General features: G+C 37.0%; 1 protein-coding gene across 2 annotated transcripts in view; it reads left to right on the top strand.

Moving 5' to 3' along the window:
• Positions 1–26,316, top strand: part of AGPS (alkylglycerone phosphate synthase) — a 49,529-nt gene that overhangs the window by 22,720 nt on the left and 493 nt on the right. For both annotated transcript variants that reach the window (XM_085066359.1, XM_085066358.1), the window contains exons 7-19: positions 1,133–1,212; positions 2,813–2,893; positions 3,942–4,067; positions 6,065–6,173; positions 6,603–6,730; positions 9,314–9,365; positions 11,572–11,648; positions 12,805–12,917; positions 14,452–14,521; positions 15,451–15,512; positions 17,323–17,412; positions 17,799–17,898; positions 19,605–19,662. In XM_085066359.1, coding sequence (XP_084922485.1) covers positions 1,133–1,212; positions 2,813–2,893; positions 3,942–4,067; positions 6,065–6,173; positions 6,603–6,730; positions 9,314–9,365; positions 11,572–11,648; positions 12,805–12,917; positions 14,452–14,521; positions 15,451–15,512; positions 17,323–17,412; positions 17,799–17,898; positions 19,605–19,662 — 1,146 coding nt within the window. The remainder of the gene's footprint in view (positions 1–1,132; positions 1,213–2,812; positions 2,894–3,941; positions 4,068–6,064; positions 6,174–6,602; positions 6,731–9,313; positions 9,366–11,571; positions 11,649–12,804; positions 12,918–14,451; positions 14,522–15,450; positions 15,513–17,322; positions 17,413–17,798; positions 17,899–19,604; positions 19,663–26,316) is intronic.

Here is a 26,316-nt window from a genome sequence, read left to right as displayed (position 1 = left end):
GTTCTATGAGAAGGTTTTTGTCAAGAACTCTTCATTCTGTGGTATAAATCTGGGTGTTTTACTTGGTGCTTGCTTATGCTGTAGTACAGCTCTTGCAGAAAGGCATTAACTGTTTGGGAAGATGAGCATGTCACTTGAAAATGATGCCAAACTTGTGGGGCTGGTCCCTCCCTAAGCACTCTCACCCTCACCAGCTGCATCTGGAGGGCTGTAAGACAGCTGAAAGTCACGTTTTAACTAGTACTAGTAAACTAGTGCAGCTGAAAGCAGCAATGTTGACTATTTCTTGTTCACTGACCAGGATACAGAAAGATCTTCAGGTTGTTTTCCAAGTTTGTTTCTAGTAAACTGCAGTCAGCTTGTGAAGTTATTACAATAGGGGTTGGTATTTAAGGAGAATGCCACCTTTTCTGTCACTGGAAACAAAGGTAGTGGGCTTCACTGCTCTTGTTTTATTAGCTGGCACTGTCTCTCTACTTGCCACTGGCTGTTCTTCTCATAGCCTGCTGTGGATCTCGAGCATCCTACCCTCTCTTTTCCCATGGCTATGGCAGTTTTTGAGAAACAAAAGGCTTCTTGGAGGCTGTTCTGTGACATCCTGTAAAGATACGTTAGAAACCTCTTAGAAGTCTGAGGTGTGGTTTCATCCATTTTTTTAATGCTTAAACACTTTCAGTTTATTTTTTGCTTTCAGATAAGTCTTATATTCCTGTGCTAGGCAGACTTCTTAAGCCAAGTTTCTTGGTTGAAGTGCAGTGGTTTCCATAGTGATAACTAAAGAACTTTTAGAAGCCATAGCTCTCTGTTTCTTGAATGGATTTGTAATTTTGTATCCTTCCTTATTTTAAAGCTCTGTGCTGGGCTTAACAGAAGCAGCTGAGATGGTCACAGAATGTCATGTTTGTTTTGGAGTGCTGCTAAAGCATTGTCCAGCTCCACTGCTGCTTTGATTTTGTGAAACCCAGTTTGGGAGAAAGGGCAGCCTTAAGAGGCTAATCACTAGCCTCAAATACTTAACTTTAGTGATCTTACTTTTTTCAGTTCCATGTCAGAAAGGAGGGAAAGAGGCATGGTATTGGAAGAAAAGCTACCTGGAAATTTTATGATGACAATGTCATTCCCATATTTGCAGGAGGGACAAGTGTCTCTAGTGCCCTTGAATGTCCTGAAGAGGAAAAAAGAACAATTGTCTCGCTGGATACATCACAAATGGTATTTCTCTCTTAATGTTTTATTTTAATTTTTTTAAATTATCCTACAGTTTCTTGGGTGATCACTAGAGAATGACATTTCTTTCTTTTCCAAAATAAAGTAGGGTTGGAGATATTAATCTGTACCATGATGATTAAATTGGTACTCCTTCAGTTTGTTTTTCTGATATTAGTCCTGTACTACTTCATATGACCTGTATATATTTAATAAGAAAAAAACCCACTGTTAATGTTAAGCCTTTTAGCAGCTTTTAGTGATCACACTCAGAGAAAGCTACTCTTCTTCTCTACTGGAATTTGTATCTGAGGATAAATGAAAGACTAAGAGGAAGTTCCTACTGCAAATTTCACTAGTTTTTGCACTAGAGTTTAAATTACCTAAAGCAAAGGTTGATAAGGTGACCTAATATCTGTAAATCAACTTGAAGGATAAACTTTCAAGAAATAACTGGGTTTTTGTGTAGATAACATCTTGAGAATGTGAAGTTCATAGCTTTATGGCAGTCTAGAAATGAAGTTCTGTAAAATTTATTGCTAGTTTTCATCTTTCCATTATGAAGGAGCTTTGTACTTTTAAAATGATAGATTTATGGCAACATGGTAATGAGATGCTTTAGAAACAGCTCTGTATCGTTGATGTAAGGCTCTACTGCCTCCAAGTACCTGAGCTTATTAACTCCTTTAGCCTTGAAGGTAAGACCTGGGTTTTGGCTCAGTTTTCTCCACTCAGACAGTAGTTCTTCAGTTAAAGAAAGTGATTTCTTCTACAGAAGTGGCAGTTGCATATTGAAGGAAGCTCTTCAGGTGTTTATGCAAAGTGAAATACAAATAGCATAGTAGTGACTCAGGTTTTGATTTGAACCCCTTGATTTATAGCCCACAGCTTTGACTTGTGTCAGGTTTGGGCGTGGAAAGGAAACGTGGTTGATTCTTACAATCTTGCTTTTTTTGTCAGCTAGATGTGTAAATAAGTATTGAATCAGAAAATAAACCACTTCCATGTGTCTTGAATGACTGCCAGCCAATTCTTGTAATCATTAGTGAAGAGGGAAAATAAGAAAATTAAGGTGAAAAGAAGGATTGTCAAAGTTGAAACGTGTGTGTCTTGGAGCAGCTAAGATGATTACCAAAGCTTTACTATTTTAATAGACACTTAATGGTTATCTTAATCTCATATGTAGGGTCTATACTCTGTAAAAACTGATCTGTATAGGCATCTGAGAACAGTTAAGCAGTTTATGTTGAAACTGAAGGAGCTGAAGTTGTTGACATTAAATAATTAGTTAGCCTGTATTTTGTGAGGGGAAGACCTGTGTAAGAGTTTTGACTTAATTCTTTCTGGCTTTTTAGCTTTTTATTATGTAAACATTCCTGGTATAAATTGATGAATAAGTGTGCTATCACTTTTAGTGGTGACTTCTTAAATTAAAACCTGTTGTGTAGCAGTTTGAGGGAGTGAGGAGCCTGGTCTTCCACTGCTGTAATAACTGGAGTGATATTAACAGTAAATTGTATGACCAAGCATGTTGATCCTACAGCATTAGGGAAGAAAATCAAAAATCTTAAACACTGATTCTTAGTTTTGATTGCCTTTTCAACAGAATCGGATTCTTTGGATAGATGAAAAAAACTTAACAGCTTGTGTAGAAGCTGGCATTGTTGGACAAGATCTGGAAAAACAGGTAATTTTATATGGTTATGTTTCTGGTATTTTTTTATGTTTCTCTTAAATATTCCGCATATCTTATCCAAATCATTGAATTAAGTGTTTTCATGCAGCTGGTAAGAATTATATGCAATGGTTATGAAGCCACCCTTCCTAGTATATGACCAGTAAACATACAAAGCCACAAGTTCCTATGGTGTAGAGAGAACCATGAGCTAAATGAGTTGCTACAGACAGGATCTAGAAGTCACTTTCAGTCTTTAAGTTAAAACCACTTTGTACAACAGAATATAGTTAATGATCCATGTTATATGATATACTTAAATACAGCTGTCCAACATGATTGTTATCAGTTGGTCAGTGCAAATTGATTATCTCAAATGCACTAATGCAGTTATCACTTAATGTGAGACTGCTTGGCCTTTAATTCTTGCTGTCTGACAGCTTTGGTGTTGTAATTCTGAGGGCATCCTGTCAACCTCAGGTGCTGTGCAGATGGCAAAGCCAAGTTAACACAGAAAAATGAGAAACCAGTGACTAATTAATGTACAGGAATGCGTGATCTGCATCACAAATAGTTGACAGTGTTGCATACAGGAAGCCCAACCAGATGGCTGTATATTAAAACACATCTCTCCTTGAGAGAATTAAGTACAGGCAATTTGCTCAAATTTTCTGCAGACCTGCTGCATATCACATTAGGATACAAAGAACTAGAGATTAAGTGCCTTATTTATTGGCAGCATTTGTGCAAAGTTGGCTGTTAGTTTTAACTTTTTGCATACGTGTTTGAATTTGCACCTTCTTTTGAACAGTAGAGTTCTTAGTTTTAAAATAGTGGGGAGGAGTATTACAGGGAGATATGTAGCACAGGTATGCCCAGTAGAAGGAGAATCGATTTGTATTTTATGTACATATCTAAGATAAAACTTGAATACATGGGTGTGTGATCAGGATACTCATTTAAAAAAAACCCCGAACAAACCAAACAAATAAAAAAAGGTTGAATTTGGAGTACTAAGTCAATGCAGGCCCTGGAGAATGTATTTTTTTCCTTTCTTTAGCTTGCTGAAAGTGGCTTCTGTACAGGCCATGAACCAGACTCCATGGAGTTCAGTTCACTAGGAGGATGGGTAGCAACACGAGCATCAGGCATGAAGAAAAACATCTATGGAAACATTGAAGATCTGGTAAGTAGTTCTAATATTTGTTCTAATTTCTGTGTTCAGATATTTAACTTTTAAGATGACTCACAATGGGAGAAAGAGTAAATTGTGGTTCTTTGTGTGATACAGTTTTGGCATCAAATCTTGACTGAAATACTTGTTTCCTTGCTTTTGGTATTAGTACTCAAAATCCTTATCACTGATGTAAAAGCAATTTTCATTTGAGTCCTCACTGGCCAGCTTAAGGAATTGTTACCCTGTCCTGACTCTGGTGCTGTCTTCTGCTATTCTGGACTCTCTTTTAATCCAGTGTAATAATCCTATCAGAATTTTAGGGTGATTCCAGAAGTCACCTGAAGATGTCTAGTTGGACTGTCTAACTCTGACAGCAAGCAAACTCCCCACTTTCCTACATCCCCTAGGCTAGTAGGATTTTTAAATCAGTAGGCTGATCTAATTGACCATGTGGGTGCACAGTGGTGAGATCTAATGCCACAACACAGCCTGTAGGACCCCTGAGGAAGGAAGCAGTGGACTGGGAATGGCAGGATCCCACTCTTGAATCTGTTTTAGTCATTAAAATGGTTCATCTTTAAATTAACTCAGGTAATTTTTTGATTCTTAAACATACGTTTTGATTTTAAAGTCTTCCTTTTCTGTTATAACAAATACATTGAATATATTGAAGATAAATCATCACTGCTCAGACTTTGCCTACCTTTTTACTTCAAACTTCCAGCTTGCTCTCCTAGTTTGTATAATAACCCTTCCATGTGTGAATTTTTCTGTGTTCCCTGCAGCACACTCTAGGTAATGTATCCATATTACCTCAGACTCTTTCATCAGCTCATAGTTCAGACATACTTGTTCTGTGCACAGATGTGACACTTCACAGTCAGTGACTGAGCTTGGCAGCAGCTACACAGTTTTTATTCAGTAGACCTGGCTGAACTAAAACTAGTAGCACTTAAAAAGTGTCATCGTTCCCCTGCTGCCTGAAGTGTTACTGAATGGTACAGTTTTGCTTGTACTGGGAGTTGTGAAGCAGAAGGCTTTTCTATTATGGAAGCATAACTTCAGGCTAGAACAGCTTCTGAAATTTTCATTAGGAGGAAATAGGATTGAAAATTGATTCAGAACAGTTCATGAGTTTCAAAATAGCACAGTGAGAATGTTTCAGGGAAGTGTTTACCTTCTGAGGAACTTCATATCTTGAAACAATGTGTTATATAAGCTGCCTAAAATCCACTTACTGCAGAATCAATGGTTCATAAATTGCATATAATGAAAATTACTTAGCTACCTTTGCTTGAAAGTTTTAAAGCCATTAGTTGAAATTCAGTAATTTTGCTTCATTTAAAGGTGTCACTAAAGAAAAGCCGAAACTCCTCCCTTCCTTGGTATAAAATAATTTAATAGAGGATTAAAACCCCCCCCATGTGGGGTCTATTGCATGTTCCTGGATAAAGCTTGAAGCAATAACATTGACAAATATTTTTTAAAAAACCACCCTGTAGCCCTACATACGTGTCAGTCTTATCGCAGATTTTGTATGGATAATCTATTTCCCAAAGCTTACTCCTCTCTTTCCTCCTAATTGAAATATTTCTGTAGCAATCAATGACTGAATTATAGCAGCTTTATCAAGCAGCAGTTCAAATGCAAAACTAAAGGAAACCTTTTTCCTCTGTGTATATTCTGGATTAAAATCCTGGTATTTATAAAGTTCTATCTGTGAAGTTCTACACTGAGAAGCAAAACAGCTTTAACTGGTATTGCCTGCATGTAGCCAACAGCTGATATGATTTGGCATAGAATGGAAACAATCTGTTGTGTGGGGAAACCATGCTGTGTTAAAGTAATTGTTGGTAACAGTCCTCAGGTTCTTGGGGTTGCCTACAGAATGTCTGAAATCTATAAAGCCAAACTGAATCAAACTTAATATGTTTTGTAGAAGATAATTATGATAAAAATCTGTGTTTAATGCTAGTATTTATAGTCATTGCACTTTGTCTAAACAGGTGATTCATATAAAAATGGTAACTCCTAGAGGAATAGTAGAAAAAAACTGTCAAGTACCTCGCATGTCAACAGGACCTGATATCCATCACTTCATTATGGGATCTGAAGGTATAAACAGAGTAATTTCACATACTGCATCTTATTTCAGCTTCCGTAATGGCTTGATTATTTGAGCATCTTTAATGCTGTGGCTTCCAGTGTGTTGATGGGTGGCATTGTGCAAGAATGAAATTTTTGTGTTGGGATAATACATTGAGATCTTAATTAGGACAGTGAAGGTGGAGCTTTTAACAGTGCTTTAAATGGACCTGTGGAATCAGCCTACATGTCTAGTAACAAAGATCATGATTTAGAGGATATTTTGTAAGAATTCACCATATAAAAGGTCAAGAATAAATCACCTGCTACTGCAAGCAGAATTTTAGATATTTCTGATTTACATTAATTTACAACATTCTCATAAACATTTGTTAAGTTGGGTAGCTTGAAAGAAGTTCATCTTGCACCATTTTGCTCAGTTTTTGTTTTCTCCTGAAGGAACTCTTGGAGTGGTTACTGAAGTCACGATCAAGATTCGCCCAGTCCCTGAATACCAGAAGTACGGCTCTGTGGTCTTCCCCAACTTTGAGCGAGGGGTGGCCTGCTTGAGGGAAGTGGCAAAGCAGGTAAAGAAAAGCTGCATGTTGGCTTCACTGAAGGACACAGATTCTAGCAGTAGGGGTGCATTGATGCTTCAATATTCCTGGTTGATAACCAGGAATTTGAGGTAGAAATCCCCTAAGCATGTATGGTCCGTGAAATGCAGGATATGGTCTGTGAGGATTTTGGAAATTACACAATTGAGGACTGAGCTCAGTATGACTTTGCTTGGTATTCTGAGCCAAAATGTGGACAAGCATTTTAATGGCTTGTTTTGGTGGGACTTATTTTCATATTGCAACCTGAAAAATTCAGCTTTCTATCTCCTTTAGCTGAGAACTTTACCGTCAGATTAATTAGGATTGTGTAAAAGGGACCAGTATTTAAAGGAATTGAGTTGCAGCATACATATAAAAGGCAGCTGAATTTATGGCTTTGGAATGGTAATGGAACAAAAGGAATGCAATGGAAGGATGTGGTCTGTATTTGGAAATCACTTCTTGGAGCACAGTGACATGGACAAGTGAGATGGGTATTTCCAGGTGGAATTGTGCTTACACTGTAGTATTTAAATAGAGAAGAGTAGAGTTAGATGGTTTCAGGTGGTGAAGTACATAGCTATCCAAGTTCCATAATACTTTTCCTTAAGGCTATGCTTCCAAACAAGTCTTATTCTGGCTAGCCTCTTTCTCCACTGACTAATTTTGCTTTGCTCTGTCCAAAACATACCGAATTGTATGTATGAATGGTAGGATGTACCCTGAATTGGGGAAATAATTTCAGAAATGTTTTAATTAATGCCAAACTAAACACAGTTTTACATTTTTTCCAGTGATTGGTCTAAATTAATGGCTTAATGTTCCAAGCCAGATGTTCAAACTGGTATGTGAATGACATGTATATGCTAGTCAGCAGCACTTGCCAGTTTTTGTCGTGCTTCTACTGCTAGTGCTTGTCCTGCCTTTTAAAGGTATCTAAGCAAACCTTTTGGGAGTGCTTAATCATATGGCTGATCAACATTTAAAATCAACTAAGGAGCTCATGTCTTTCCTCTGTCTGTGGGCTTAGTTAGAGGGGAAAAAAGAGGCACTATTTGCCACTTAATGTTGTTCCACTTCTGTGCTTCTGTTGCTGCTGTTTCACTGCTTACCTGAGCCTGAACTACTTATTCTTTCTGTTCTGTTGCCCCTTGCATCAATCTCAGTAGTAATTACAATGACTGCTGTCTGAAAAGCTCCTTTTTTATGTATTAGTCCACTTTAACGTAAGAATAATCAACCTGCAGGTTGTGGGTGGGTTTGTCTCGTTTAAAACCACTGGTACAGCCTTCTGTCAACTTGTCCCTTAGCTCTTCATGTTCTTTCTTCCTCCTGTGTGACCAAATACATATTAATGATACTGTGAAGGGTGAACATGTCAAATGAAGTGAAAGAGGACTACTTCCATATCCATTTAATTATATGATGACTAGCCTAAAATTCAGACTTTGTTGTATTCGTCTGACCATACATTTCAATATGACTGGGCATGGTCATCAGAGTTTATATGATGTAAGCATATGCATGACCAGAAGCTTACCTAGCTGAAGGCAGCTGTTCGTACAGGTTTCTGTACAGTGCAGAATCTAGATTAGACCCAAGTACAGATTTTAATTGCAGTCTGATTGCAGAGGATGAGTGTACTAGGTCTAGCCAGGATTGAGTTAGCTTTCTTCATAGCAGTATGTGTGGTGTTCGTTTTTGTACTTGTAACCAAAACAGTGTTAACTCACCAGTGTTTCAGTTATTGTTGAACAATGTGTGCACAGTATCAAGGCTTTTTCTGTTTCTCCCTCTCTTGCCACCAGCAAGTATGTGGGGAGCAGATAAAGAGGCAGGGAGGGTACACAGTTGGGACAACAGACCCAAATTGACCAAAGAGATACCATATAACATGATGATAAATAACACTAGAGGGGGAAGTTTCCTAGGCGTTGCCGTTGCTTGAAGACTGGCTGGATATAAGTCAGATAGTAATTGATTGCTTTTTGCATCATGTGTTTCTGGGTTTTTTCCCCCATTTTGCTTACCAAGCTGTCTTCATCTCAGCCCATGTGTTTTACCACTTTTGCCCTTCTGATTTTCTTGCCTTCCCACTGGGGAGGGGGCTGAGTGAGCAGCTGTTCAGTGCTCAGCTGCATGCCGGGTGGCCTTCAACAATTAAAACTTTTTCAATGAGTTTTTATTATATATGTATCTCTGATTACACAGAAATACAAGCTTGATATACTAAACAAGTGTAGTATTTTTAGTGCATATGCCAATTTAGAACAACACTCAAAATTTGAAGATCAAAGGTTTTGGACTATTATGATGTTGGCTTGAAGTTAAACTGAAAATTCTCAATGCATTAGATCTAGACATGCCTAGTAGATGTAGCTATTCAAGTGAAAACAAGCTTATAGTCATCCCCTTTCGATGGTGATGATGGCCAGGGGTCGCTGGTATCAAAGTGTGCTTTCCTGTATCATATTTTAAAGTGAAATTTTGATTGTAATGAGTTTTAAAAACAACTATATACATAATGTTTTTATTCTTCCTCCCTCTTATTCCCCTGACTTTGCCTCCAAGAGGTGTGCTCCTGCATCCATTCGCCTTGTTGACAATGCACAGTTTCAGTTTGGTAAGTATGTAGATCATTGTGGAGTATCATCTATTTCCATGGGGGTTTTAGTAGCTTAAGTCTGTTTTGGGAAGTAATTATTTTCCTTGAATCTAGACAGAGGGCAGTGAACTTATAGTTCAAACTCCAGCTAGTACCATAATGTGTAGTTTCAGAAACAGAAGCCTCTCTTTGTCTCTGAGGAAACAGTATCAACTACTTGAGTCAGTAAAGAGCTGTGCTCTGCATATAAATACATGAGATAGGTTTTCTGCTGTTTCCTTCCTTGACATTTAGTCTATTGGTGAGATTGAAATTCTGGAGTCACTTCCTCTATTTTGCTGTAAAGGAGCAGAGATTCTAGTTTTATCCTAAGAGTATTAATGAGAAGTTGGATATGAAAAAAATCAGAATGCCAGCACCTTATTTTCAAGGTAAATGGGTTGATTCCTTTAAATTTCATGAAAGCATCTCAACAGATTCCTTAGAAGTAGTAGGTTTTTAAAAAATATTCTGGTATGATAATATTTGATTGGCTGGGTGAGAGGCAGTGCTGCACTTGTCCAAAGTCATCTGTCTGTTTTCAAAAGAAGCTCAGACGTTGTAAATGCTGTAACTGTGTGCAAATACATCTAAGCTGTTAGCCTTTAAGTATTGAAAGTCACCGAAGCTACCAGAAGATTCCTGAAAACAAAAGATCTTGTAAAATTTCGACTAGTTCAAACACCTAAATAGGACAATGTCAAACATGCACTACAATAATTTCTCAGCAATTCTTAGGGAAAGCTGTCATTTTAAACTCTAGGAAATTTGGCAGAAGATATGTTCTGGCTCAAGACACTGACATGGCAACCCTAAAGTTCCATGACCCAAAAGCTCATAGCTTGCAGAACTTGCTATTTTGATTGTACCCAGAAGATGAAAATGTGAAGCGTGGCTGACCTTGAAATCATCTATTTCAATACCATTTCAGCAAGTCAGAAGTTCTGAAACTTCTTTTGCAGAAGAGCCTCAGTAATGAATCTCAGCTTCAAATGGCATTAATATGATGTTGAGAAAGCTGAACTTCATTTTTCAAACCAAGGAAATTGTGATTTGTAAGACCTGAGAGGCCCAGCAAGCCTTGGGGTTTGCATTGTTCACTCTTGTGTTACACTATTCTTTTCAGACATGTACAACAGAAGGCAGATGCATTTCTTTTTCTTCCTTTTTCATTTGGGAAGCACAATTTGGCCAATTACAAGCTGTAAACGTAGTTTCAGGTGTGTCAATTTCGATTTTTCTTGTAGCCATTTTTAGGTAATTTTTTTAGATTGTGGTTTCAAAAACTCATGCTCTTTCATGATCTGATGCTTTTCTGTGTGCCTAATTAAGTGTGCTTGGAGATGTACTCCTTGGGGTTTGAATCTGCAGAGAGTCCCCCTGTGCTGAAGAGGAAAGAAGGGTAATCAGTTGTTGAAGTTTGTGTGTTATTCAGGAGGAAATACTTTGTGAAGTATTTTAGAAGGAAGTATCGTGTAAATGGTGCATAACTTTTTATGAATTGGGCTCACAGCATGCAGGCCAGATGCCAGGATGCTAAAGTGAAGCAGTAATGAGAGTTCAGAAGTTGTTTGTGACTGAAAACAATGGAACAAACAGTAAAAGACTTTCATCTCAATTAAACCCAGTCCTGAGGCAGAGATGTTAATTTAACAGGCTCCAAGACACCTTTTATATATCCTGGTAATTTTAGTCCCCCGTTTGTCATTAAGGAAGCAATTACTAGCTTTATGTAGAAAACTTCACACAAGTGATATAACTGTTAAGGAAAAAATTGCTTAACTCCTAACTTGCACCATTTTTGGCTGTTTGTTTCAGTGGTTTTGGTATAGCTTTAAAAAAGAGTCACTGATTTTTGCTTTGTTTTGTGGTGTAAAAACTAATGAAGTGCTCTTTTTAAAATTTTCCACTTGCCATAGGCTTGTGAAATCTAAACTAAGGCAGCCTTAATTACAGTGTCAAATATTTGTGCACAGTTGTACATATGTCTTAAAAAAATTAATGAAACCTTTTCCTAAATCATGTCATAAATGAGTAGAGAGAATTCTCTTTAATTTTGATAATCAAAGTGATCCAAGCAATTCTAGTAATTTTGACTACCAAGCCATTTTTTATTTACCCCTTGAAGTAAGACTCTTAAAAGCACTGTTTGCCTAAATATGACTTTTTCTGCTTTTTGCCAAAGGTCATGCTCTTAAACCACAAGTTGCTTCCATTTTTACATCATTTTTGGATGGACTGAAAAAATTCTACATCACAAAGGTAATTTTGTGGGGTTTAATATTGGTTTGAATTTTGCATGCTATCCATAAAATGCAAGGTTTTTTGGTAAACTGCTTCTAATGCAGCTGAGTTTAACTGATACTACAGTGTAAGAAATTGAGGCTTTAAAGATGGTCTAATTCAAATGAGATTGTGTTTGAGGAGTTATTCAAGAGAGCTGTTGTCACTGGTCATACCTATACAAGAGATTAATGTGCCTTGTCTAACAGTAACTCGATGACAGGGGAAGACTGGAAGCAGTTTATCCAGCTTGCAGACCAGTGATCATCAGTTAATATTGGTGGAGCAAGGCCAACACTGTACTATATTTTTATCTTCCCTGATTTCATCAAGGCATGATCTACCTTGTTATTACAGTGAGCTAGAATTTTGTGAGACCCTCAAGATATTTCGGTTGACTTGCCCATATAAATTGTTTTTTGTCTTTCTGGAATCCATTCCTTTTTAACCTAGAATTATTTGGTGCTAAAATGGTATCACCTTGGCTTTTGTATTCAGTATTTTGTCTTCTTGTTGATTTTTCCTCCAAATTAGCTAACTAGAGAGTTCCTGCAAATACAGATATTCAAATGCAGAAAATTTCATTATCTTCAAAGAGTGTGCTTAGTTCTGGAAGAGTGACTACCATTGATTCTGCTGCTTTTTCTTGAACTATTGAAGTGGGAAATAACAAAAGAAGTCCCAAAACACATACGTTAGGGAATACATATTCTGCTTAGAGGTAGCCCAGAAGGTTTTCCTTCTCTCCACATTCATGGTGGTCATAGCCTTCTTCCTGCTTTTACGGTTGATAGGAATAGTTGACAGAATATAAATGTCTCTATTGCTCAAAGCATTTAATACCTATTTTTTTTTCTGTAGCATAGGTAGACAGCTGTTATGTCTATTCTGCTTTTTAATAGGAGGAAAGAGGTGACAGATAATTTCTGTTATTTCAGTTGACCTGTCCTATCAAGGAAAAACTTAAGTGTTTTGAGAGTACATTTTTGAAAGATGTTTTTTCCCCAATCATTGTTCTTCATTGCAGCAACACTTATTGACCAGGGCACATGCCGTGTATTTGAAAAGTAACAACTTGTTCCTTGTATTCTACCATATAGACAATGACTAATGGAAAATTTGTCTCTCTCTGCAGTTTAAAGGATTTGATCCCAACATACTGTGTGTAGCTACCTTGCTCTTCGAGGGTGACAGAGAGAAGGTTCTTCAGCATGAGAAGCAAGTCTATGATATTGCCACCAAGTTTGGGTATGCTTTTCAAAGAACATTTCCAATGTGAAGCTGGGAATGAACTGTCCAGGAAAAAATGGACCTACCATATTTTTGTAGTGGTTACTGTATGGATATGTTCTCAGTTTACTAGTTGAAGTGGCAACAATCAATTAGCTACTGAATGTTGCCTTTGATACATACGGCTCATACTAACTTTTAGGTAACTTTAATGAAAAGCTTTAGCTATCTGTGTATTGCAGAAAAATGTTTTACTAAATATAGAACAGATGTTATTAAAGTAGAAACTAGCCCTTTTAATTGCTTACAGGCATGGAAGCTGCTTGTTTTGCAGAACTAGACTCGATATTTTGACTACAGAAAGGGAGATAAAATGATATGGAAAATGTTGAATTTTTGCAGGATTCATGTGTGAGTATATGAATACAAGAAACTTGTTTAGTTAAAAGAATGCTGTGACTTTCTGTCCCACAAAGGGACAGAAAACACTCACTGAAATGGCAGGCTGAGTAATGATCAGGTAGTTTCTTTCCTCCTGCCTTAAGTGTTTTTGCTGAAAACCATCATTAAAACTGTGATTTGTCAAGAGTGTACTGTTATTGTTACTATTAGTCTCACTTATTCAAATATACATGTAAGTGTTGTTTTATCCATTTCAAGGCTATAATTTCTGAAATTTGTGCTTTTATTTTGCTTTCATTCTATTAAGTCAACCGTGAATCCTTCTGTATTTTGGTATTTCAAGATGATGGTGTATTGATAAGGGGGGAAACTTGCCTGTGTTAGATCCATTAGAAGATGCTGCAGTCTATGCTGCTTTATTAAGACTTTTAGTGAAGTGTTTAATGGTTTAACCTGGTTTAAAATGCCAAAGCATTTAATGGTTTTATAGTATAAAATGATTCTATGCTTCTTCAGGGTGTCTGATTTCATGCACACACACACCCCTCTCAGATTTATGGGAGCTTCTAGGAAGACTGATTCCAGATGCATAGCATTTTCTTGTTCTTAGAAACCAATAGTTAAAAACAAATGCTTTGATAATGATCCTTGACACTGGTGAAAGCAAGGCTTTCTTTTTCTTTAGGGCTATGGCTTTTGTGTCTTTTTAAAATTCATTCAGATTCTCTTATGCTTTGGCAATCTTAAGTCTTCGGGTCTCATTACCTGTGAGCATACAAGTACCCAAATTCAACATGCTTAGAAATGTTGTTACCCATGTTCCTGTAAGTGAATATCCAGGATATATTGTGGCTACTTGTGCTTCTCCACACTTTTTTGAGTTTTAAAGACTGTTGTTTTGAGGTCGCATCAAATGTTTTGTTATATTCATCTCTCTTCAGGTTATGGAATGACAAGGGAAGTGAATAAAGGGCTGGTCTGAAGTAATTCCTGATTTCTAGTGAAGAGACCCTACTATTGACAACTATTTTAACACAGCTTAGGCAGCTAAACTTGCACATATGTTTAACGATCAAAGTTATTTTATAAATATTTTTGTAAACTGGTGACTAATTTGGTGGAAAACTAATTAAATTCTTGTAAATTGCAGTGGCTTGGCAGCAGGAGAAGATAATGGGCAGAGAGGATACATGCTGACATTTGTCATCGCTTACCTTCGGGTAGGTCAGCTTTTGTCTGTCTGCTGAAACTTCTGTTAATTAATGTAACAAAACATGGAGATGTTTCTTTGAATATGCTTTCTCTGAAATCTGAGTGTTGGCTGCCTTAGATGATATCTCAGATTTCTCTCAGAGGTTGCATCTCTTCAATTCTGTGTAGTGATTCTTCATGGCATTTCATCTGCAAAACATCATATAGATATTAATTTGTATTCTTGTTAAGAAAATAGCTTTTCCTAAAGGTAAAATTAGATTGAATAATGGACAGGTTGAATGAAATCAGAGGCTTGGAGAGTACTTGAAATACTCATGTCCTCACTTGTCTTTTTACTCTTCTTTGGAGATCTGCTTATGACTGTGGTTTAAATCAGAGTTCCAACATCATGGACTTAGTCTAAACTGCTGCAGCTATTTTTAGGAATTTTAGTCTTACTGTTTGAGATTTTCTCATTTTTCTGAGCAATATGCATATCCTGAGTGCTTGATTTGTTGGGGACAAATCACTGAATCTCCCTTTATTTCAGCAGGCTATGAGTAAGATGAGAAGATGTTTGTCTTCTTTCTATCTAGATTACTACTGCATTCAAAAAAAAATATTTCTACTAGGTGTAACACTGATTAGAACAGTGAAGCTCTTGGCTTGATAGTATAGTGATACAAATATTTCATTAGTGTAGACATACTGATGGTCTGACAAGTTGTCTCACTGTAGCCATGACATCAAAATGTTTGTCATCTTTGTCTTGTAAGAGCTTCCCTATTTCCATAATAATAAACTTTTGTCACTGGGACAGATGGGTGTTTTTACTAAATTAGAATTTCTGGTTTTCTCCTACAAACGAAAAAGTTGTTCAGCTGTTAGCTGTGTAGCATACAATGGAATTCCAGATGCTGAATGTTACTGATAATTTCCTTCCTCTTTTTATTAGGACCTGGGCCTGGATTACTATGTAATAGGAGAATCATTTGAGACATCTGTTCCTTGGGATAGGTAAACTGTAATTACTCTTTAGAATTTCTTAAAACTTGATTTCATTAAAAATATTCCTAACTCGTGTTTGCTTATGGGGATGCTTAATTTAGGCCTTTTATGTATTGGATGCACCCTGACACGCCTCAAGCCTTGCATCTGTGTGTTCTTGCTAAAGTTGCTGGTAAATTACATACCAGGATTTTGTAAATGCAATGTATCAAGCATTCAGTAATATTTCTGCTTAGGTTAGCTTACTGTAACAAACTTAGGACTTGAAATTGCCCCATTTAGGAAGCAGGACATTGGTGACAATAACTGCAGTGGGTGATGAGCAGCCACGTGTGTGGCATCAGCAGTGTATTTCAAATGGATGAGTCTAGTGAAGATTAAAAAATTTTTTTTTTAAAATTTTTAATTTAATTTTAAAAATTTTTAATAAGTTTTTTTCTTGTTCCAGTAATGTAGGGAAATGAAAACTGAACGGTTAACTTTTGCGCAAGATTAAGATCTTTTTCCTGAGGTTATTTTATTTGTTAGCTGTGGTTGAGAAACATTTGACCACAACAGAGTTTAATATAAAAATCATTGTGGATGCTCTTGTCCATTTGGTAAGCCAGAAATCTCTCAAGCAGGATCTAAGGTAATTTGAATCAAAGCTTTGCAGCATTCACTGCAAAGTCTGATGACTTAAGCTGGCAAGCCCATACCCTTGCTATTGAATTTATGGGCAACAGTAAATTCCAGCCCCTGTTTGAAAATTGGCAAACTATCCTAAGTGGGTAGAAGAAATTTGAAGACAATTTTAGAGCAAAAGTGCTCTTCATTTTACTTTAACTTTATAGATTTTGGAGCATGCTAACTGCTTAGTCACCAGTTTGTTTTGCCTCTCCCTCATTTCAGAAGAGAATGAATTTTACCTAAGAAGTTAAGAAAATACTTAAAATTGTCCTCACCAAAGCAAATGCGTTGGAAAGCCTTTTCTACTTTGACTCATAAGAACCATGTAGTTTTCCATAAACTGATTAACTTGTTCTTGACAGGAAGCAGATATTGGAATAAAATACTTAGCTGACTCTCTTATTCACTAAATGGTTAAATTTCTCTTGTGTTCTTTGAATTGTAAAGTAGTTTTAAATCTGTGTAAAACATCTTAATCTGAATTATAGCACTGCAGACCTTTGTGGGCAAATGTCTATCTGAAGAAATGGTCATTTGAAAAACAGTGATTTCTTTTGGTTGCTCTAGCTCTTTGTTTGCACCTGGGTCTGTCCTAGAAGATTTTTTTTAAAAATGCTGAACTACAGTGGCTTATGACAAGGTCTAATAGCTCATTGCCATATTAGAATTACAGTGTTTCAAGCTGGCAGAGTAGTGCACAGCTGAAGAATCTCCAGTTTTGGCCTTGCAGCAAAACAAAGGTATGGTGGTAGTAGAGTTTGCCAGACCTTGGTGTTCTCAAGCTTTCTGCTGTATTTGGTAACTTTGCCAAAACTTTAAGCCTCTTTTGCTAAAAAAGTAAGTAGACACACAGAAGTAGGTAACCTCCTTACTTTTATTGAACACTTTTGACACCTCTTCCTTGTGAAAAAGAGCTTTTAGCTTCTTTGTTTCAGAGTAAACTTGCTGTTCAGAAGTGGAGAAAAAGCAGTGGAGTCTTGATGAGGACTATTCTTAGAGCAAAGTCTAAGCTAGTTAATAGTGATTTTAGAAGATACTCTTATGTTGTATTAGATTACGCTTTTTAAAAAGGTTGCTGAAGTTCTTTTTTTCAGAAGTTGTATAAAATCACATAATAAAATTTTATATTTTAATGTGTTTCTTGTTACAGGGTTTTGGACCTTTGTAGAAATGTAAAGGAAAGGATAGTAAGAGAATGCAAAGAAAAGGGTGTTCAGTTTGCTCCTCTTTCCACCTGTAGGTAAGTCATGCAATAATCTAAATAATTTTTCTTGAATCCTTGTTTAGTAAGAGATCTAGTGATGATATTACAAATATTAGTAGCCTTGACCTTCTTCTTGAGCCTTACAAGAGCATGTAAGAGTGGGTAATTCAAGGAATTAGTAGCACCTGCTTAGGCTTTAAACTCTTGCTTCTATGTACAAGAGTCAAGTGTAATGACTTAGGAGCTTCAACTTTCAAAGTCATAGCATTGAGGCACTCATGGATTATGAGCAAAAAGGATAAAAATATTTTTTAAATGCTATCCTTTTGAATAAGATAAGTAATCTTATGAATTTTATAATGTCACAGAATGGGTGGCTTAATATCATAAAGCTTTGTTTGTAATGCAGTTCTCTTCAACAGGGTGACACAGACTTATGATGCAGGTGCATGTGTCTACTTCTACTTTGCCTTTAACTACAGAGGAATTAGCGATCCTATTCATGTCTATGAACAAATTGAGGTAATGTATCAAAGAACAATTGTTAAAGAGGAAAAAGCTGATGACCTGTATTATATTCTGAGCCTATTGGCCAAATTTAATGGATTTTGCAGGAAAGATCTTAAAAATCTGTTTGTAAAGCTTTCATCATTATCAATAATAAGAGGTACATGCTAATAGTTCATCAAGTAGAGAAAAGACTACCTTGTGACTATTTTAGATATCAGTAAATCAGTAGTTCTGACTGAAATGGAATCCCAATCAAGAAGAGCTTGACCTGCAGTTTCTTGGATGGCAGAAACGTTAAACTTTAAACTCTAAATCCATGGGAAACTAGTCTTCCTTAGTCCCATTATTTACAAATCTACTTCTTCTGATTAATGCTCAGTCTGTAAAATGCATGGTAAAACTATTGAGATTATACCTCATTAGTAGTGCTGCATATATAGAATAAATGCTATTTCTGTTAGGCCCAGATAAGTGCTGGTCTAAGTCCAGTCAGAACAGTTGTGAACTGCTTCAGCATTGGCCAAGAAGCTCTGCAGTAATTCTGCTTTAACACTTCAGCTGATGAAGCACTATACTTACCTAGTTACAGGAGACTAATATCTAATATCCTTGTTACCTTGAAGATGTAGTTCTTAGAAGGACTATATCCAAAATGCTTTTTGTCCTGCCTTCTGGTTCCTATGCTCAAACTTCAGCACCAAAAGATTGCTAATAAGACTGTGGAGAAACAGCATTTATAGCTAGGATATCATTCTTCTTGTGCTTATTCTTTAGATTTTTCTCTTGAATTTGGCAAGCACATGCAAACTTTTATCTACAAGTTCAGAGGCTTCCATGCTGTTGCATATAGGGAACTGAAGAATTTAATACTTGAGGGTTTATTTAATGAAACTTTACTAATACCTAGATACTACTTTTATTGGAATTAGTTGGCAGTGTGATCACTTGAATACACATCTTCCATTGTAGTGACTAAATTTAACCTAATGAAGTGAGTTTGCTGACCAAGTATATATACTCTATGGCAGACTGAAAAAATCTAACTGCTTAGGTACAGTTATATATGTTATTTCTAAAAATGTACACTATTTTGAAAAAAAAACCAAACGTAGTGCTTGAGCTTAGAAAAGTTTTCATTGTTACACCTTCTAAGCTCTCTAATGATTCAGAGGTGAATGGCAAAGAAGATTCTACAACTTGAATATTCTTAACATAAAGAGCTAAATTTTGTTTTCTGCCACAAACTGCACTCATGAAAGTTGGGAGTTGTAAAGTACCTCACTGTCTCAGCCAGGATCTTGGAGATCTGGGTTAAACTCTGCTCTGAATAAGGATCTTGAATGACTCTGACAAGCCTGTTTTCAGACTTCTTTATGAAGTCTGAAGTCTCTCTTCTTTATGAGACCTAATTGTCTTCCAAATGAGCATCCTGGCCACTGGACTATTTAAGTGTCGGCAAGGGAAAAGTGATCCAGAACATTCTGGTCTTGAGTAATACATCTGTTACAAGAGATGCCATTTGTCTTGGCTTTGATAATGTTTATTTAGAAGACTCTTACTTACCTTTATCTGAAGACTTGAACTATAATGTTTACCTATATAGTGTACCCTAATTATTTCAGAAACTTTTCATACACCTGTGTGTATGAGTGCATGTCATGAAATCCAAAAATCTTGTGCATTTGCTGTTGAATAAATACCATATCTTTCAAATTTAGAGGGCTGCTAGAGAAGAAATACTTGCCAATGGAGGAAGTCTTTCACATCATCATGGAGGTAATGTTCTCAGTCTAATATTAGTCTCTTTGATACTGCTAAATATTAATGAGCACATAAAATAGTTTGTAGTAGAACTCTGAAAAATATTTCACAACATTAACTGAAATTAGTGGGGTAGAGTCAGGGGAGAAGGAAATCTGGCATTTTATCTAGTAACTTCTCACTCTTTTTCCAGTTTGATCAGTTTGTCTTAAACAATTTTTCCTGATCCTTGTGCAAAGACTTCACATGGGAGTTTCACAGTTTTAAGACAGTTTTGTGTCCCTTGTGGCTTTGTGAATGCTGTTAGCCCAAATTCCAGAGCACGTGGGCAAAGTGTCTGAATAAAAGAGCCAGTGACTTTGTACTATGGTGCCGTCTACCATTTGTTGCATAATTAATGGTATGTAAGTGTTGACATTACTGGTTTGCTGTCTGATAAGTTCTAGTTACCTAGTCTTCTCTTTGGGATTACGTGTCCTGTGTTACTAGCATCTTTGCAAGATATTATGTGCTTTAATATTAAGAACCAATGTAATGTATGAGGGATACTTCCTACACCTGATGCTTTACGCAGGCTTTTCCCGCATGCATGGGTAGTCTAATTTGATTGCATGCATCCTATATAATGCTGTAACCTTGGAGTCAGAAAGACTTGTGAAGTCAGCGTGATTTGTGCAGCTACCTTCTTGAAACTGGTTATCTTAATGCATTTCTTCTCTCTGATGTCTTGGGATATTGCCTGGTCACAGATGTAGGAGCAAAGAAGAAGTGTAATAGTTTAAAACTAGAGAAAAACTTTGTAATACGAAAAGGTCTTTGTCGGGGAAAGACTAAAGGGCAGAAGCTGTGCTTTAAAACATGTCAGTAACTTCCTAGACTTGAAAATTTTAGCTAGGGCTGTTTTCAGGCATCTTACTTTGTGATGGAAACTGAAATGGACTCTGCTTTAGCAATATCAGTATATTGAAGGATGTGTAGGTAATAACATGAGTGAAAAGGTTTCGGTATTTTTTGTTTGATATGTTCTTATGGTCCTCTGATTAAATCTTAATTATGGTGGTGTAGTGAACCTGTCAATTCTCACACACTGGATGTGGAATTACCCCCTTGATGTACTCTTGTGCTTTCCCTGCTGTGGCAGCTCTGTTTTACTGTGACCAGCATTTCATCCATTAGCTTGCATGCAGCTGGAGCTTGTCACACATGTGGATGTATTTGCCCTCACCGTATAAAACCTTGCTTAGAGCCTGTGTTGAACAAGAAAAGAAATTATCTATAGCATTTTCAAACCCTTGCATGCTTGAACATTGTGACTCCACAGCTATGGAAACTGGTTTTCTGTTCAACTTCTTATGCTCCATGTTGTATGCGTGACTGCCTCTGATACTGATACATATTTTCTACTTTGAGTGGTTTTGTCTGGCAGTTCATTGTGTGCAATATTCAAGATTAATTTTTTTCAGTGCTTAGTAGATGTGCTGCTGAAAATTAACCTAATATTGTCAGTTTCATTTACTGACCTTCAGGCCTTGTCACTCTTAGCACTGACTGGTCTATTGTGTGGGGTAAAAGAAAATACTGGTGCAATTTCCTTTGGTGTTTGTCTTGTAATTGTGATTAATAACAGTTGTTTTCACTATCTGGAAACAGGCTGATTTGTCTGCCTACAATCACACTGTGATAAATGGAGCTATTTTAACTCTGAGTTTGTGTATCAAAGAAAACAGATGTAGTCTGGGACTGGAGGCTATAGGAAATACAAAGCCTGCTTAAGTCAATCTTCATATACTCTTTGAGTGAAGAAATGGGCATATATGACAGTTTGAGTTGTGTAAATCTCTAAATTACTTTACATCTGCGGAAGTACCAACTGCAGATAGGTGCACAGCTGCAGTCCACTGTGAGAACTGAAATCATGGTACATTTAATTTTTTGAAGAGTACTTTCAGAAGGACTTTACTGTGGATACATCTTCCTTCCCCCCACACCCCATTATAGTTGTCACCTTGCCGTGACTGTGTCCTGTATTCAGAAAGGGATATTGCACATCTTCAAGCACAGCTTTGAGCCTTCTTTTCTGGCTGCTGGGTATCTTTAGATTTGAGAGTCATGTAAATAAGGTTGCTAGAGAGCCATAGATACTGTTCATAAACTTAACATTTAAAAAGCAGCATTAGGAATGACAATTCCTTGTAGATACAAGTTAAAGTTTAGATAAATAATTTCTCTAATAATTGATGGCAAGCCCTAAAAACATCTGTATGATGTGTCACACCTTTCATTCTTGAATTCCGTTTTCATAGAACATGCCTTTTTTTGTATGCATGAAATAATGTGCTGAGGAAGTATCAGTAGGTAAGACTGATGTATAAATACAACAATAACCTCCTTGGGGTACAGCATGAGAAAAGGAGAAGGTTGGATTTGTACCTGATCTCTTTCGTATTATCAAGTTAAGGACCCATGTAAAATTAAAGAACAGTGTAAAAAGTAATGATACATTGCTTCCCTTTGAGGGACTGTTTTAACTACAGCTGGTTGCTTCAGGAAACAATTACCAGATTGTGGGGTTGAGGAAAATAGCCCCATTTAGCCACTTAACATAATAGTACTAATTTTCTTCTACTTTCTAGACAACTGACTGGAGTAAAGGTTAACCAGGTAGCCCAGGCTGCACAGGTTTAGCTATAGTATCAATGGCAGATTATATAGTAAAATAAAAAATAATAAATACCCAAGCAAAATCCCAAAAACCCTCAAAACAAAACAAAGAAAAAACCAAACCTTACACCTTCTTTGCATTCAATTACATGTTTGACATTGCAATTCTTTGGCATTAAGAGGCTGTGGCTTCAGCTATACACTGTAGTAATTAACCCAGACAAACTACAAAATTGAAATTATAAAGTTCTTTTATGAGGGGGAGTTGAACACATTCTTTTCTCTTCTACACAAGAAAAATGTCTTCTACCCTTAGGTTAAGCATACTAGAGCTTGCTCTACTCATTAGAATGAGTTGAAACTGTGGCATTTGTTAGAATGGAGTAAACTGACATGAAATAAGACAGTAACACAGTTCTATTTTCCTCCTCAGTCTGTTGAAAGTCTTAATAGAATAGTCATCTTCAGTGCCTTTTCAAAAAAAAAAAAAAGTAGAAAGGACCTCCTGATTCATCAACACAGAAATTGAAAGTGTTTAAGCTGTTAAGATACCAAGTGAAAATGTGCAAAGTTTTATAGTGATGTTAAGTGTTCATTATGTAGTAGACTTGGCGTACACTGGTCCAATATACTCCAGTGTTGCCATGTTTTACATTTCTGCTCTGACCTTTCTAAGTATTGCAGAGTTTTCCCTGAAAGAGTAATAGCATGTAAAGCAATTTCTAAGGGCAGAGAGCTGCTTTCTGTAGGGACAGCTAGGTTCAGGAAGAGCATGCAACAGCTGTTTGAGCCTCATCCTTCTTAGGACCTGTCACTGCTGCTCCTTTTGCAAAGCTGTTGCTATGCAGTAACCAACTCTTCAAGTTGAAAGGGCTGGGGCAGAGGAAGTCCAGAGCCATGTGCAATGCCACCAGAACCTATTTCCACTGGGACCAAACAGTGCTATAAATATCAATCAGCTACAAGAAAATTCTCCTTACAAGACTGTTCATGTGTGCCCTAGTACTTCATATTCCAAAAGTGAGAAAACCAATTGCTGCCTGCTGTTTGCTCACTCCATTTTTAGCAGCCAGACTTTCTGTAGCCATCCAGATACATTTTCAAAGATGAGCAAGTGTAAAAGGGCAGTGGAAAGACGAACAATTTTTCCAATGAAACCAGCATGGAGCAGTAAGTATCAGAGGTGGGGGAAAGTTACTTAGCCAGTTCATGTATTTCTCATTCATATGGACTAAAATGATTGATTAAAAACTTAAAAATAAAGTTGGTGTTGGACTGTCTTTGGAGTTGCTACTGAACAAGCTCCTTGGCTTTCTGATCTGAAGTACCTTGTGTGAAGTAGGCTCCCTGCCATGCTGTGGGGTTTGTACTCAGTGTAATAGGCTGGGGCTCAGATTGGAGGCTTCTGGCTTCCTAGCAGTGAATGTTTTAAGGCATTATTAGACTGCTTAGCACACCTCAGGAACAGGGCACCATCTTGTCCAATCTCCATCTACTCAGGAACAGGGCACCATCTTGTCCAATCTCAGGCAGGGCCATCCTAGAGCACATTGCACAGGGTTGCATCCAGAAGGTTCTTGAATATCTCCAGTGAGAGAGACTCTGAGCAATCTGTTCCTGTGCTTGGGCATCTGCATAGTGAAGAAATTCTTCCCCCTGCTTAGCTGGAACTTCCTGTGCCTGTTGCCTCTTGTCCTTTTGCTTGGCACCACCAAAGCTGCGTTTACTTCCAGCTGGGGCAACAAGGATTGTGCATGTGATGGTGTTTATACCTGAGTGGACAAGTAGTAACTTGCTATGCTAAGCTATTACAAATTGATTGTTAATAATGTTATGATGTAGCATATAGAATCAGGTGATTTTGATCTCATTTCTTAATTGAGAAAGTATACTGTGCCAAAAGCCTGTAAGTGGTAGGTGCTTGTATCAGTTCTGGCTCTGTAAATCTGGTAAATTCTGGTAAATCATGTAGGGCTAAAAGGGAAAATCTATTTTCTTTGGACTAGAAATGGGAAGTTGGTTTTCTGTAGTCTGTGATAAGATCAGGCTTAACTGAGACCTCATTGTTAGGGAAGTTAAGGTTTCCTTGAGCGAAGAGCTGTTCTTTGGCTAGTCTACAAGGGGAGATAAGGAACTTTGTCACTTGGAATTATTTCTTCCTCCTTTTCCCTTCTCATCATTGAAGACAATTTGGTTGTCCTGTAGAGAAGGACAAGAAAATATACAACATAGCACTAACCTGAAGTGAAACAATATATAAATGACTTTTCTCAGTGCTGCTTTCATTTTCACAGAGCCTTTCCCTCACTTGGTCTATTTTCCATTTTATCTGATGGACCAGCGTAGAATTCGGAGAGATTGCTTCAGAGCTTTTTAACTCTAATGTGAAAACTTGTGTAGTTGAAAACTCCATGTATATCTTATTGACATGAACAGTAGGAGCAGGGGATCAACTTTGCTCTTATCAAAGGGTTAAAATCTTTTTATTGAGCATATTTGTGAAGGACTGTTGGTAACTATTGTATAGCTTTTTTTCTTTCCAGTTCACTAATCAGATGTATGTTAGATTTATTATTGCAAAAGTATAAACCATAGAAAATTTGACAAGATAGATGTGTAAATTATCACTTTGACAGAACTAATGATGCACTCCAAGCACCTTCTGTTTTCCAGCACTTGGTGAGCGACTTCATTAAATATGCAACGACTGTTTGGTGCTGCTCAGACAGTAGTTCAGTTCCTTGTGGAATTGCATTATTACTGGCGGTGTAAAAGAGGCAGGCATGCTTGCTGTTGGGCATCCTGCTGTGATTCTAATGTGCTCCATCTTGTTGGAGCAGTTGTTTGCAGTCTTTTCAGGACAATTACATCCATAACCACAGAGCACATTCACTGAAACTATATTACAGATAACAGTTGAGAATAGTAATGACTGTTCTTCGGCTGCTTGTGTAAGAGCCAGCGTGAGTGACTTGAGGGGATGGTCAAGCCACATCCCCAATTCAGGTATTTTGTAGTAGTATTAAAGTTTTAACGGAAAAAATTCAACCACATCAGCTTGCTCAGACAGTCACATTATAGTGAGAGTATATTCACAGATGGTGATTCTTTCTTGAGCTGGGGCTGCAAAATACAGCCACAGTTCCTAGCCCTTGACAAATTCTTTTGTCCTTCAGTTGTGATCTTTGATCTTGACACACATGCTGCTAATAGTTGTTTTCTAGCAAACTGCAAATTTCATTCTGTCTCACATTATTTGCTTTTTCTGTTGGCATTGTGACTGGCTCATATTCCTTAAGGTATAAACAAATATACTCTGTTCTCCAGGGGTGTCCCTGTAATTTATTACTCTGATGACAGTTTGATGGTTACCCTGAAATAGGGCACAAAAGATGGCTTGAATTTAGCTTCAGATACTCTTAAAGCTTCTGTCTCAAACCTTTACTATGTCTTATCATACTGACAAATGGATTGTGTTTCAGGCTGACAAGTTAAATGCTAGAGTGTGTTTAATGAAAAAATGTCCTCAGTTTTGAATGATCTGTGAATCAGAGTTGATGATTTGGTTAATTAGCATGTGAACACTTGGCCATTTAACAGGACTATTGTGAGAATTTAATAAAATGAGTTCTTAAAAGATTGTTTCAGCTTTGTTTTTATTTGTGAATAGCCATTTTTACATGGGAAACAAAGCTCTTGTGTAATGGTATTGAGCAACTACCAGCCAGCATAGAACTTTTTGAATGAAATATTAAGCCTTCTTCATATAAATTTTTTTTTTTTTGCTAATGAAACCAATGCTGGTTTAAGCTTGATTACTGAGTTACATTTTCACTTTAGAGACATCAAGAAATCTGCTTTTTAGTAATCTCCTGTACAGTTTCCTACTTAAAATTAGTTTGTGGCTTTTTAAGAAACTTATTACTGATTCCTTGTCTTAATAGAACATGTGATTTCAGCCTAAGCTTCATCTAAATTTCATAGTTTCTAAAGAAAGTAGACAGTGTG

Source organism: Lichenostomus cassidix, chromosome 7 (assembly GCF_008360975.1).
Source record: "Lichenostomus cassidix isolate B80296 chromosome 7, HeHo_3.0, whole genome shotgun sequence".
In the NCBI taxonomy this organism is placed as follows: domain Eukaryota; kingdom Metazoa; phylum Chordata; class Aves; order Passeriformes; family Meliphagidae; genus Lichenostomus; species Lichenostomus cassidix.
Note: the sequence above shows the minus strand (reverse complement) of the source record. Positions and strands in the feature narration are given on the sequence as shown.